The sequence below is a fragment of the Mustela putorius genome, unplaced genomic scaffold (assembly GCF_011764305.1).
Source record: "Mustela putorius furo isolate JIRA1106 unplaced genomic scaffold, ASM1176430v1.1 tig00000577_pilon_pilon_pilon, whole genome shotgun sequence".
Lineage (NCBI taxonomy): Eukaryota > Metazoa > Chordata > Mammalia > Carnivora > Mustelidae > Mustela > Mustela putorius.
Window position 1 is genome coordinate 2,952,411 of NW_025421421.1, and position 15,490 is coordinate 2,967,900.

At 34.7% G+C, this 15,490-nt stretch overlaps 1 protein-coding gene across 1 annotated transcript in view; it reads left to right on the forward strand.

Annotated features, from left to right (window-relative positions):
• Positions 1 to 15,490, forward strand: part of PCDH15 (protocadherin related 15) — a 731,887-nt gene that overhangs the window by 298,096 nt on the left and 418,301 nt on the right. Inside the window, exon 9 of the mRNA XM_045081472.1 lies at positions 11,978 to 12,086. Coding sequence (XP_044937407.1) covers positions 11,978 to 12,086 — 109 coding nt within the window. The remainder of the gene's footprint in view (positions 1 to 11,977; positions 12,087 to 15,490) is intronic.

Here is a 15,490-nt window from a genome sequence, read left to right on the forward strand (position 1 = left end):
TTTTATTATCAAGGGCAGCAATGTGTGTGTGTGTGTGTGTGTGTGTGTGTGTGTTTGTGTGTGTGTGTGTTTGGGACTAGAAGGTAGAAATGTCACAAATTAGAGACAACAAATGCAGTTAGATGGTATTTTCTTGTTTGGAATTCCATCTTATTTATTTCTATGAATCTTGTTGCTAGTTTTCTATAAACCTAGATTATCTGGATTTAATTCCCTATTTTAAATCATCATATGTTCTTCCAATGTCTACTTTCCACACACATATGTTCCTGACCTTCACAGGTCTTATACGATAAAGCAAGTCTGAATTGCTATTTTAAATCATCATAGTCATGGTCAAATTAAGATTTGTAAAGCAGTGTATGATAGAATATGATAGAAACCTAGGATTGTTAGGTTTTTGAAAGAGATTAAATTTTCTATGACGTCTGTTTAAGGCAGAGAAGAAGGGTGAAAGCAAAGAGAGTGTTTAGAACTAGTTAAACAAAAGGAGGGGGTAAAATTCCAACCACAGTTTGATGAACATTAAATTCTTAGTATTCAACTTTCTTGATAGATTGAAACATTAAACTTAAAATGTTGCAACCATAATACTTGAAAGTAAATAGAATGCAGCCTTTATATAACTTTCAGATGGTGAAAGACTATCTAAGCAGAAGTCAAAAAAGGAAAGAGGGATATATTTGAATACATAAAAATGCCAAGCTTCTAGATGTCAAAAACAAAGAACATTAAAAGGCAAACAACACACTAAAAAAAAAAAAATTGTAAGATTACTAACAAAGTGTTGATTTCTGTCCTAGGCACATATGCCATGGAAATAAAATTTTAAAATACCAAAATTAAAAAAAAAGATAGACAAAATAAATGAACAGAAGAATCAGAGATAAATATATCACATAAATTATGCTAGCAACCAAAGAAATGCAGAATTAAACCTCACATTTATTTAGCAATTCCCTAGACATATATCACACTCAATATTGACAAACATGTGCTGTTATAAACACTCAAACACTACTGAGGAGGAAATAAACCATCATAGTCTTTCTGGAACACCATCTGGCAATTTGTACAAAGGATTTCAACGTGCTCTCATTCCTTGATCCAGAAATTCCACGTCTAGGAATTTAACCCAAGGAAATAACTAAAGACACAGAAAAATAATGAGCACAGTCCAAACAACTCAAGTGTATAGCTAGAGAGCCTAATTTATAACATTAGTGCAGGCTGCATATTATTGCAAATTGTGTTTTCAAAACATATGTATTGGCTCAGAACAGGATTATGAAGTAATGAGAGGTAAAAGACTCAACAAAATTTATACACATAAAGTCCTGAAAGATCACCTAAGTAGGTACATAGATGACAAGGTAGAATACATAGGTGACAAATGCTGATAGAAAATACCTGAACATGCTGGCACTGGTTTGCAGGGTTTAAAATATTTTCTCTTTGTATCTATACTTAGAGGACACTCTGTGATAATTTTTTCTTCATCAGAAAGACAAAAACATTTTTTTGTTATTTACCTGTAGATGTTTTCCATCACCAACAATATGAAAATTAAACTATATTGTTTTTAAGTTACTTGAATGACTCTCCCCAAATTATTGATTATCAGTTTCTCATCCATCTATCTACCTATTGATTGTGGGTTGTGGGTTGTTTTGTTTGTTTGTTTGTTTGTTTTAGCTCCCTTGTCCACACTCCATCAGATGCACACGTAACCTATATCTCCACCAGCCTCACCCCAATACATGGATCGAAGTGTGCTCTATTCAAGCTACACATACTTGAATTTCTCTGATTCTTGTTATTTTGAATATTTGACTCCTAACACTTGAATATGTGAGTTTTCTGTCAGAGGTTTCTCTTAATATTCATCAATATACATCTTTATAAAAGAAATTCTAGAGGAAACTATGTACATATGCTTTGAGTCGCTGTGACTATGAGCCTCTCCATAGGAACTTATTAATAAATTAAGGAGTTATCACAACATTTCTGTAATCAAAGCATAGGGAATGTGTTTATAAATTGGATGTAAGACTAATGTATCTGAGTGTATAGGAAAGAATTTCACTGAAGCTTCAATTTAATAAAGTGAAATGTTCATTTTAAGTGAATATTCAAACTCTCTGATACACTATCTTAAAATTATGGTTAAGTATAATCATTAGAAAATTTGCTTTGCAGGTTTTGCATCTAAATCTTGGTTTAAGATCAAATAGTAATGAGAGTCCCCCTTCATTCCCTCAAAAACTTAATCAGTTATGCAATTTTAAGTAAAACCTTCAAAATTCATGTCGGTGTCATGTTTTCAGAAAACTGAGCAAGATATGCTCAAATTAGCTTCCAATTTGACATGAAAAAAATTCCATCTCTCTCTGCTTATAACTTGGAGTCAATTTTAATGCCAACTAAATTAATGAGGTAATTTTAATAATACTATAATAATATCCATTACTAAGCGTGGCACTTATTTTTTTTAATATACTGTCTTTCATGAATCCTTATACCAATTAATAGAATGTAGATATTGTTAACCTCACTGTGAAATTATGATTCAAGATCTGAGGGATTAAATAACTTACTGAAAAGTGCTACAGCTACTTATTTAGCAAGTTTGAAATGCTTTCCTGTAGGATGCTGGAGCTCACCACTCAATCTATTGCAATGTTTATGAAACTGTTGGTGTCACTGAAAGGCCATCTCCATGAAGCACTTTGAACCCACATCTGTGTATTTTGAGATACTCTCGTGAAGACCCCATTTTTCAGTTTAGTTGGGTGCAGTAATTTTGTGAGCTTGAGATAGATCTTAGTATAGTAAGGAAATGCTTATAAAACATCAGTATGTGTATTTGGAGGTCTTACAGGAATGCAGAAAGCAAGGCTAGGTCTGTGAGGCTCAAGAATCCTTGTAATACTATAGAATGGAGAAGTCCTTTATTCAACTTCTTTTTTTTTTCCCCCAAGATTTTATTTATTTATTGGACAGAGAGAGAGAGAGAGAGAGAGAGGGCGGCAGGCAGGAAAGAAGCAGACTTCCCCCAGAGCAGGACCCCAATGGGGACTTGATCCCTAGGATTGTGGCCCTGTGATCATGATCTGAGCCAAAGGCAGACACTTAGCTGACTGAGCTACCCAGGCGTTGCTAGTCAACATTTCTTAAGTGCCGATGTGCCCTAAATATTTCTGGTACTTTCCATATGGCCTTTCCCTGCATTCAGGAAAGCTATAGGCAAGCAGACTCAGACATACAGCTAACATGAGTGTTTGATAAATCTTAATAAGGAAGAGTACAGTATTCTCTGTATAGAAATACATAAAGAAAATTATCCACTATACCTCGGGTCAAAGTACTGTACAGGTAGAGGAAAGAGCCAAGTATATTTATTTATCAGAGAGAGAGAGAGAGAGAGAGAGAGAGCGAGCACAGGCAGACAGAATGGCAGGCAGAGGCAGAGGGAGAAGCAGGCTCCCCGCTGAGCAAGGAGCCTGACGTGGGACTCCATCCCAGGACGTTGGGATCATGACCTGAACTGAAGGCAGCCGTTTAACCAACTGAGCCACCCAGGTGTCCCCGAAAAGAGCCAAGTATAAATGAAAAGAGAAAGGGATAAATGGGACTATATTAAAATTAGGAACTTTCCTTCAACATAACAACATTAATAGGGTCTAAGTGTAAGCAACAGAGTTGGGATATAATGTCTACCAAACAGTAAGCTGACCAAAGACTTAACACTGTAATATATAAAGAGCTCTAATGAGCCAGTGAGAAAAAGATAGAAAAATGCACAAAAGACATGAACCAACACCTCACAAATGTCACACATTGTAAAAGAGTTCAAATCACTCTGAGATAACAGTACAGACTTACCAGAATGGTTAAGTCTTAAAACAACTGGAATTATCAACTGTCTGCAAAGCTAGGGAGCACTCAGTAAAGACTGTAATAGGATTAGCTTAGAAAACTGTGTGGCAGGGACCTAGCTCGTCAGAACACATGCAGGTCCAGCAATTGGATTCTCATATTTAATCCAAATATATTCATGTGTAAGAAGACATGTAGAAGGGCACGGCACTCTTTGTCAAGCATGTGCTAGAAACAACCCAAACGCCATCACCAGTGTGAAGAGGAGAGAAAGTTGTCTACGTCTCTCTCATGGAACACAGTACTTCCATTGAAATGAGTATGTGGAAACGACACTTTATGGTCCTAACTCTTGTACGCATGCATATCATGTAAGACCTAATAAATGAAGAAAGTTAGTAGTCACACCACATGATATAATTCTATTTATAACACCTTAAGACAAATAATTTTTTTAAATTAAAAAATACTATTTATGATATTAGAAGGCAGGTTATCTTTAGGATGAAAGGGACAGTAGCAATTCATAGAAAATAGATAATATAGGGCTTCTGATACATGGGCAGTATTCTATTTCTTCTTGTCAGTAGCATTTAGAATTAAATGTAACTCTGATAATTCATCATGCTATGAATTTATGATTTATAAAAGTCTGTTATATATAGTACTTCCATATAAAGTGTATTCTTAAAAGGCAAGTTGTAGGTTGTAACAAATAATCCTTATAAACACATGTCTGAGCATGTATTTCATAATTTTTGTAAAATAAATAGCTCAAACTACATTTCTTAAGTCTAAGCAAAGAAATGATTTTAAAAGGCAAAGATTCAAAGAAATGTTTTGAGAAGAAGGGGAGTATTAGTTAAAAAATCAAATATTAGTAAAATATGCAATTGGAATTATGTTCAAATGCACATGTTCAACACAGCATGCCATCAGGGTATATTACGTAAAAATATGTAAAATGTTTTGTAATATGTAAAATATAAAAATATATCTCAAACAATTTTTCAGAGACACATCAGAATAAGAAAGAGTCTGACATGAAGCAGTCCTGGTGTGCTCATGAAAATGATACAACAAAGTATCTGTTTTGCAGTAGTTTTGCTTGTTTCCTTTAATGTGTGATGTAAAGTTTCAGTGATCAGGAGAAGCTGATGCTCTTCGTGGTTCATGACGGTCAGAATATTTCATGTGGGCTCTCGGCTCTTCTATTGTAGAGATGATTATTATCAAAACTGGAAGACTGAAAAGAATCAGACATCATAGATGTTTTAGTATATAAGGTTCAAAGGCATATGTGAATGTTCTACTGTGTGTCTTCTGTGATCCCATAGGAAGGAAGTTCAACTTACTTGGTTTAGCCCACGTCACCCACCTTAATACTGTTTTGTTTTGTTTAGTGTTCACAGAGAATAGAACATTTTAAAATATATTTTCTATACTTATATGTAAATATATACTTATATATAAATCTTACACTTTTTTTTTCAAGCAATCCAGTATTTCTGCCACTTGAAAAAAGCAAAACTAATCAAAGAAAAAGCAGAAATGGTGGTTCGGCATCTTAAGGGAGTGTGTTAAGTGTGTATGTGTTTATATGAGAGTATGCATGAACACAGCCATTCTTCCTTTCTGTGTCAGTTAATGTATAGAAACAAACAACAATTTGGCTAAATATTTTCAAAAGCTTGCAGGAAAATAACACAATTACCGTATATGAGATAACAATGTCCACTACATTTTCTTTCATAAACTCTAAACCCTATTCTTTCATTAAAGGAGGTGTGTAATAGATTTGAAATACAAATTTGGTGTTAAAAATTTCTTAAGGATATAAAAAAGGAAGTATTTAAGTGTAAAGAACACATAAAATTAATGAAAGGAATTTAAGAATAACATTCAATAATTAGATATTATATAGCTTGCTAACATTTTAAATCACTTAATTATCACTGCTTGCATATATTTATAGGTGATGGTGAGGTTTTTATTATTCTAACATAATTATCTGCTTTCTTAATACTGTAAGATTATTATTTGATTAAAATATAGACCACATAGGGCCGCCTGGGTGGCTCAGTCATTAAGCATCTGCCTTCGGCTCAAGTCATGATCCTAGGGTCCTGGAATCAAGCCCCGCAGTGGTCTCCCTGCTCCGCAGGAAGCCTGCTTCTCCCTCTCCCGCTCTCCCTGCTTCTATTCCCTCTCTCACTGTATCTCTCTCTGTCAAATAAATAAATAAAATCTTAAAGAAATATATATATAGACCACATAGCTAAACAATGATGAGTCTAGTATTCTATAAATAGAAGGGTGACCATTTGAAAGTCCAAATTAAGAATTATAATAATTAAAAAATATATACAAGCTTGACTCTTATGTTAGAGACACATGTGGTATTTTGAGCTCAGTTTACCCTTAGAAGATTGTTTCTTACTGTGCCCTCTCCAGGGTTTTCCACTGTAACAGGGCAAGCCTTTCTATTGACCACTCTTGGAGACTATTATGATGTTCTCATTTAATTTAAAATACTATCATGGGTTCAGTGTAATATTATGTGTCTGTTACTCATATGAAGCTATCACTCTAATGCTGAGTTGAAGAATATTTAAAACTTTTTAAAGAAAATTTAGAATTTAAAGAGTGCTTTAAATTCTACCTCTATCTTCACTGAGGCCAAAAGCCTTACTAATCAAATTACTAAATGTCAAATGTAAGTTTTTATTTTCAAAACTCACTACCCCGTTGGCTTGTATGATAAATGATACTGATTAGTTTCCATTGGTGAAATGAAAACTATTTAAGATATAAGAATTGGCTAAAATTGTTCAAAGGCAGTCTACCTGCCCAGGAAACAGATTTAGGAACCAAGAGAATTATGGGTGCTTTGAACTTTTGGGATGAGATAGAATGGATCTCACAGTCCTGTAGACCATGACTTTTCTTTGTTTGACGCTGGTTAAAATGGTGAAAGCATTCTACCACCGAAATCTCTTCCCTTGAATGTACTTTTTATGAAAGGTTATAGTTTGAACACCTAAAAGAAAAAAAGAGTTGGGGCTTCCTTAAATCTACAGATCAGTTTCCTTAATCTTCTTTTGTGATTGCTTGTGAATACATTTTTACTTATTATCTATGTAAATAGATACAGATATATCTACACATAGACATACAGCAGAATTGGGACTGAAACACATAGAAGGAATAAGTAGTCCTCACTGACCCCAACCCTCTAATTACCTCTAATTCTTTCTCAAAAGAATTCAAGAGTTGAACATGAAAACATGGTCTTAGTTCTATTGAAAAGACAAGGCGCCTCTCCAGCAAATGATCATGAAGCATGTGTCTCTAGCACAATAATCTTGGGTCTTAAAATCATAGAATCAGAGAACATTCTACTGTAGATAATCTTTTTGTTACTGTTTGATAGATTCTATGATTATCCTTATGACATGAATCTCGCTATGTAGACCTAAATCATTTAGGGGTGAATCACCATTACTAAATATGTCAGGAAATTTAAGGGCTAATTCAAGGAGCACGGGAATGCAAGCCTGCTCTTCTGTTCACTTGTAAAATGCATCCATTAGCAGGAACAGAATTCTGGAGACAGGACTTCTCAAAGGCAAATAAGACTGAGAGAAGGCAGACCTGCTTTAGGGACAAGGTGTTTAGGTGCCTTTTTAATGTGACTCCAGGAATTCATCTTGATGAATCAACTATGTTGCATACTGTTCGCACTAGGCTGTGGGTTGTGTTTGCGCAGATTGGCCAACAGAGTTTCCAGTGAAAAGTGATTCCAATAATTATGCCAGCATAGAGGATCCTCTTAATCCTCTCCTTAAGGATGCCCAAGCATATTCAAGCCATGGGTGAATTTCTAATTTCTTGAGCATAATTCTTCTGAATCCAACAGTAAAATTAGAAGCTAAGATAAATAAAGGGACAGGAGAAATAAGGAGCAGTAGTTACTATCTACTTGAAGAGAATGTTTCTTTAAAGGAAACGTATCTCATAGGTGCTCGCCTTTTCACAAGACCCGTGAAGGTTGTTCTCACAGTAGCTACCACTGGGCTGTTTCCTCAGAGTCCACCTGAGAGTACCGATCTCTTACCAGGTTATTCTACTGTAATTCAGTAGAATACAAAGTGACAAGAACGTATTAAATGAGTATATAATGTTTGCCAAACCTTGTAAATGATTACATGCTTGTTTTTTTTTCTTTTTTTTTTTTTAAGATTTTATTTGTTTATTTATTTGAAAGAGAAAGAGAGAAGACAGGGAAGGCCTAAGAGGCAGAGGGAGAAGCAGACTCCTTGCTGAGCAGGGAGCCAGATGCTGGGCTCGATCCCAGGACCCTGGGATTATGACTTAAGCCAAAGGCAGATGCTTCACTGACTGAGCCACCCAGGAGTCCCTACATTTTTTTTTTTCCATAAACTTCTTGCTTTTTCCAAAAAATTCTTGCTTATTCTAAGGAATTGTGTCCCTCTAGGATTTTCTTGCTTATCTGTATGCCCTTCCAGTGCTTGGCTGCATCTAATATAGAGATTTTTGATGATAGAAAAGTTAAAAAAATGATGCATGTTCTTATGTTGTTTCTTCTAATGAGTGCATATATAATTTTCCTACTCTGGTTTAAATGTTACTTATCTTTATGAGAAATTATATTAAATATTTTAACAGTGTCATTCTAAACAAAACACAGTATCCTTTAATGTTACTTGTTGCTCATGTTAAAAACTCTCAAGATTCAGAGACCCCTATGTACGTGGGAGATAATCTCAGAAATTATATCTGAGAATTCATTCTTCGCCTTTAAACCCAAATTTTCTTAAAAAAAAACCTCATTAATGGTAGCATAAGAAAAATAGTTTTTCTGGGGCACCTGGATGATCCTCGGACTCTTGATTTCAGCTCAGGTCATGATCTCAAGTTTGGGAGATTGAGTCCTGTGTGGAGCTTCTCTCTAAAATGAATAAATAAATCTTTAACAAAAAAGGAGAGTAGTTTTTCTTAAGGTAAGTTGCTAGTCTTTATAGCGTGAGACAAGTCAGTCCTAATGAGTTATTCAAGATAGCTATGGTCCTCCCAAATTTCCAGAGACTTATTGAAGACTTCACCCAGAGGGTTGATTTTATTCTCACTAGTACAATTTATGTATTTGTAATATTAAAAGTAAGTTCAGGGTATGGTAACTACATAGTGAAATGGGACTACATGGCTTTTAAATAAATACCTTTCGTCGCTCCTACCTTCACTTCTAGATCCAGTCTCCTGAGTCGTGGACACTTTGGTATTTGCATTTTTAAATCTTCTGATTCTAAATAGCACACTTGCTTCCTTTTATTTCTTCAGTTCTCACCATGTATTTATTAATAACCGACTATGAAAGATGAGCAATGCTATTAGCACCTCTCCCTCCCTCTGGGTTTTGTTTACCATGTTATGTTTAGTTTTATCTATTGTTCACATAATTTTAAATTATATGACTAAAACCCCATTGCTCATCCTAACAACTTTAGATTGTACAGGAGAGGATTTTAAACTATATAACTTGTTACCAAAACTAAAACCACGTAGGCGTGGGCATTTAGCAGCTCCACAGAAACAGTGGAGTAAAGGTGATCAGCTGGGACCCTCTCCCAGAAGAGCTCAGACTCAATTTTTGTTAATTCTGGGTAAGTTATTTCCAACAACAGAAACTGGGGGTCCCTTCGTATATTTCCCTGAGCATGGGAAGGAGGAATGGATTGCAAAAAAAATTCTGAGGTTGGAAATGGCTTCGCAAGGTCTGAATCGACCTGTACTTTGGGAAAAGCTACCACAGATTTGCTAGTTGAACCAGATTGAAGTAGCTTAGCTCTACGGAGACTTTAACGCTCAGATTCCTTTGAAAAAATGTCTGGGATGAGCTGTCAGCCCTTAACTCCTGCATTCAAACATAACATACTTTGAAGAGCTTTGGATTTTTATCAGTTCCAAGAGAAATCCAGGATTACAGAGGAAGTAAAATGGAAATTGGGAAGGGGTGTGTGTGTCTGTGTGAGTGAGAGAGAGAGAGAGGGGAGGGGAGGGGGAGGAGAGAAAGCATAAAACAGAAAAAGAGGGACAGAAACAGGGAGCAAGGGGAAGAGTCTAAGAAAAGTATTCTGTTGTAATGTGTTGTACTCTGTGAAAACAGCAGCAACAACAACAAAATAGTAGTCATCTGGATTTAATAGCATAATTTTGATACTGACTTGATATTTTCATGGTGCTGAATCCACGTTTCAGCAAGTGAATAGCGTATTAGAAAGTTATCCCTACCAGGAGCTCTCTGTTTTAGGAAAATATTAATAATGTTTAGACTACTGAGAGCCCAAGAGAGATTATGAACTGGGCAGAGTCCCTCAGATGTATGTGAACTCCATATTATTGGTCAGTGATTATTTTTAATTATTGCAACTTCAATAATTTAATATATTTTAGTACTATAGCTATGCTTAACATCACTTAACATAATAACTAATCAAAATTAAGTATCAGACAGTACAGTTTAATACCATTGCCTTTTTAGCATGGCACCACTGTGCATTTCTGCTGAGATTAGAAATTACTGATTTTCTTTGAAAGTACATGATATGTGTCAAGGTTCTATCATTTGAGAAGAATTAAAGTAACATTGCAGTGATTCCTTAGAATGTGAAGTTATATATTTAAATAGACATTATTTCCCTTTAGAATTACTATTATAGGGGCACCTGGGTGGCTCGGTCGTTAAAAATCTGCCTTCAGCTCAGGTCATGATCCCAGAATCCTGGGGATCGAGCCCCGCATCAGGTTCCCTGCTCAGGGGTAGGCCTGCTACTTCCTTTCCCACTCCCGTAGCTTGTGTTCCCTCTCTCACTGTGTCTCTCTCTCTCAAATAAATAACATCTTTTAAAAAATAGAATTATTATTATATTTGGCCTGAGCATTGTAGAGACTTAAAGCAGTATTTCTCAAGCTGTGTTCGAAGGGAGTGTAAGAGTTTAAGATGTAAATGGGTGATTCTAGAAAATGTGCAAATAAACCCCTTTCTTGGACAGTCATTATGCAAATTAGCACATAAGTCTCTGAAAAGACCTGCAGTAGAGTAGATTAGCTTTTTGAAAAGTTATTTAATACTATGCATCACAAACTTATCTGTGTGGAGTGCATATTTGTTTTTTCAGCATACCTGTTATAAATTATAACTTATAATTTAGTACAGGGGTTAACAAATCACATCCTATTCACCATTTGTTTTTGTAAATAAAGTTTTATTGCAATATAGTCATGCCCATTTCTTGTTTTTGTGTTAACAGTGGCAGAGTTGAAAAGCTGACTCAGATACTTTATGTCCTGCAAAACCTAAACATATTTATTATCTGGTTCTTAACAGAAAAATGTTTGCCTATCATGATAGGAGAAAGTCCACCTCTGAATATCATATTGGGAAACAAGGACTTAGAGAAATGTATTGCTATTTTAAATAACATCTTCTTATGGATAACTACAAGTTAAATGTATATACATGCATGATATGGAATTAATTTTAACTATATAAAATTTGCAATGATGGGGCTTTGATTGTTATTCGACTAAAGCATCACTTTTTAAAGATTTTATCTTAATATAATTAAGTTATGTGAAATTTTGAAACACGATCTTGGAAGAAAAACAATGTAAATATTCTTACAAATCTTGTCTAAACACAGATAAAAATAATACTTGATAGCCTCACATTTTTTCTGATTTAATTATATCTAGGGAAGAGTCAAACTGTATTGATATCTTTCTCTAAGTGCATAATTAATCTGTCTTTTCATTTTGACCTTGAGGCCACATTGCTCTTTCTTCAGATTCAAAATTGTCTAATATGTTAAGTTACAGATCTTGAAACCTGATTTTGAGTACTAGCTCAGATATTACCTAGCTGTCCAGACTATAATATCTAATCCCTGAAACCTGAGTGTAATACTAGCTCAGATATTACCTAGCTGTCCAAACTATAATACCCAATCCCTGAGTGTCAGTTTTTCATGAGGCATTAATAATAAAGCTGAACTAAACTGTCTGAATTTTTTTCCAGGAAGAACTGAACCCCATCATTGTTACCCCGCCCATCCAAGCTGTTGACCAGGACCGGAATATCCAGCCACCATCAGATAGGCCAGGCATCCTCTACTCCATCCTTGTTGGTTTGTATTTACTCACATGTCACTCTCGAACCATGTAGAAAAAGCGGTCTCAAATCAAAGGAAACACCTTTAATAACAAAGTTGATCTCCTTGGAAATTACTATTTTTATGTAAAAATGAATTTAAAAATAACGGCTTTTCTCTTAGAATTAGTTTTAGTAAAATGTGTAGAAGAAAACGTGGAATTTTTTTTAATTGAAGAAGTGAAGCCACTTTAAAAAAAATGAATAATAATCTACATATTGGTAGTTTTCTCTGTGTTACTTCATAAAGAATTCTCTAAGAAAAATTTGAAAAAAAATTAATTGAAAATATATACTGTTTGCTCTACTAGTATTTTACCATAGGTTAAATGTAATTATGTAATTCTGAAAATATATGACTGAATTAAATAAGGGTTTTTGGAACCATATGGGAGAAAGGCCATGATTACCCAAGGGTACACAATATATTATACCCTTGCCTAATTTTTCCTGGAAAAATTTCACAGGAGCTATTCTAGTTCATCATTGTGCATATACTGGTAATTGTACCAAAGCAAAAATGATGAGAATTTTATTATGATACTCTTCTCAAATTACTTTTGCTAAAATACGGGTGTTGCTGCTTTGCATGGTTTATAGTCTCTAGAGAGAGAGAGATGCGTGTGAGACAGATCATAAATCTCTTCATGAAGAAGAGGTTGCTTTTGAAGTATGCTTTAGAATGATTATTCAGTCATTCATTGCCCTCAACCCCTTTCTAATCCTAAGCCTTCAGCCTGTGTATGTGCACACATGCATAGTAATACAACAGTCTACAAACATTAGATAGATTTCCAAATATGACGTTATATCCCACTTAGAAATGTTGTCTGTAAGAAAGTTGTCTCTGGAACTACACACTTGTCATAAGCCAGTTACATATATAAGACTGTTACATTTTTAAAAAGACCTTATGAACATAAGCATGCATCTTTTAAGTCTGTAAGGGCCTTAGCATAGATAAAAAGAAATAGCCATTGTTCCTCTCATTAACAGAAGGGTTGACACCATGTCGGTCACTGTGCTAAATACTATAGATGCAAAGATGAGAGATAAATGTTTTAGGTTAGGGAGGGGTGGAGTCTATGGCTAGAAACATGTCCAAAGATAAATTCAAACACCTAGTTCTAAGCACTAGAAATAACCTATGAACCACATATTACATGAGATCATGGAAAGAAAGTGCAAAGTATTTCTGAGAAAATTGCTTAGAGTTATTTCAGCAGAAAGATCAGGGTTTCCAGGAAGAAATTACCCAGAAGGCTGATACAGCGTGTACTAAGTCCAAAGGATGAAATTTAAGGTCCTACTGTAACTATCATCAGTTCTGGAATCATTTCTTCTCCTATTGATTCCCCCAGCCACCTGAAAAGCTCAATCCATTGTTTCCTATGGTGTGTCCAGTTGCTTTCTTCAAGAAAAATGATACCATTGTATCTGGGATGGGTGAGAGGTGTGGGATTAGCAGGAATAAATGAGTGAAAGATATTCAAACTATAAGCAAAGTCAAAAATTCATAATTGAAAAAAAAAAGCCTCAAAATTGACTACTGCCTTAAAATGGAAATTGTTTCATCCCAAAATGGGGAAGGGCCCTTGGTGGGAATTAGTAAAACTCTGATAGTCAGTCCAACCAATGCTCCTTTCATGTTTTACTATTAGGAAGATGAAATTTAGGTTTAAATTGGAACATGTACTAAAGAGCAAAAAAGTGACAGTAAAATCTCAACTAATAAGTACAAAATAGAATCTTCTGGTAAACTAAAATTTTCAATGAAACTGACATAAATTTAGATGAACTGAATTATTTTTGTTTGGGCACTTATGATTTTACAAACACTGAGTTGGATATTTAATGAAGCCCTTTAAGTTTGTTATAGTCAATATAATTAAAATCATAGCACATGTAAGATTAAGGTTTTAATAATTTATGGACCCATCCGAGGTAAAGATATTGAAAATAGACAAGTAAAGACTCCTGAAAATTTGCTCTTCCATAAAAGCAATGAAAAATTGGTTTAAAAAAAAAGGGAACATCATAATTTTGGGTCATTAATTCCTAAATTAACCAAGGCTTAAAAACAACCCAGGGAACATTTATTCAAGAAAAACAGATGACTCTTTGTAATAACTTTTTTTTTAACTCAGTGGAATTTTTCACTTGCCTGATTCCCATTGCCTGCTCTTTAGTTTAGCAGTAACACTAAAAAATAACAACCTGCCCACCCCCCTCCAAAGTAGCCTGGTAGTCATTGGAAGAAGCAGAACAAAACTTGGTGGTTCTCTGGAAGAACCCACATGAAAACCTGACTCAGATTTCACCCAGCACAAAAAGCCTTATTTGGGAGCTGGAGGGGAAGATGGGAGAGGAGTTTGTCAAAAACAGTTACAGGCAAGTGTTTTTACTTTATTGCTGCCTGAAGTGATAACAATTGGGACAACCAATAGGCTAAATAAAGAGTAAATTTTAAAAAGAAGGCAGAAATGATACACATAGGGTCTGTAAAAAGTTTTGACATATTTCTAGGAATCTTAGGGCAAAAATAAGAACAGTGTAGTGTGAATTCTTGAAAACATCTGAGAATACCTTGGGTTTTCAGCTCTGGGTTACCTTGAGTTTCTGGAAAAGCAGAAAGCAAAAGCTAAGGTCAAATTCTAAACAGCAAGACTGAAGACTAAAGATGTGACCCAAAATACACAAAGTCCTCCTCAAAAAAGACTAGGAGAATTACTGCTTCTAAATATGTTCAAAGATATCTTCCAGTTATTAACTAACCACTGAACTAGTATAGATTTCAGTGGAATCACATGACAAATAATGCAGATTTTGGAGTATTAGTTCAGAAATAATTAGTTGAGAAAATGAATGAGCACAACTAAAACAAGCAATATTCTCCATAGCTCCTGGGAAAGAAAGGAATCTGATTTTCAGTGTTGTCACATAATACTATTTGCAGTGACCAGTTTTTAACAAAAATTATGAGATAGAAAAAAACAGGGAAGAATGGTTGATACCCAAGGCAAAAAAAAAAAAAAAATTGTTTCTGAGGAAGCCCAGACATTGGGCTTACAAAGATTTTCAACTGGGTGGAGGTCAGGGGGAGACACAACAAGGACCTTTGATCGGGTATTTAAAATATGTCCAAAGAACTAAAGAAAATCATATGCAAAGAATTACATTAAAATATGGGAATGCTATCTCATCAATTAGATATTAACAAAGAGACATAAATTATAAAAAAGAACCTAATAGAAATTTTTGAAATATACAACAACTGTAAATTAAAAATTCACTAGCAGGGCTTAATAGAAGATTCAAGTATGGAGAAGAAACAATCAGCAAATTTGACGAGAGAGCAATTGAGATTATCAAATCTGAGAA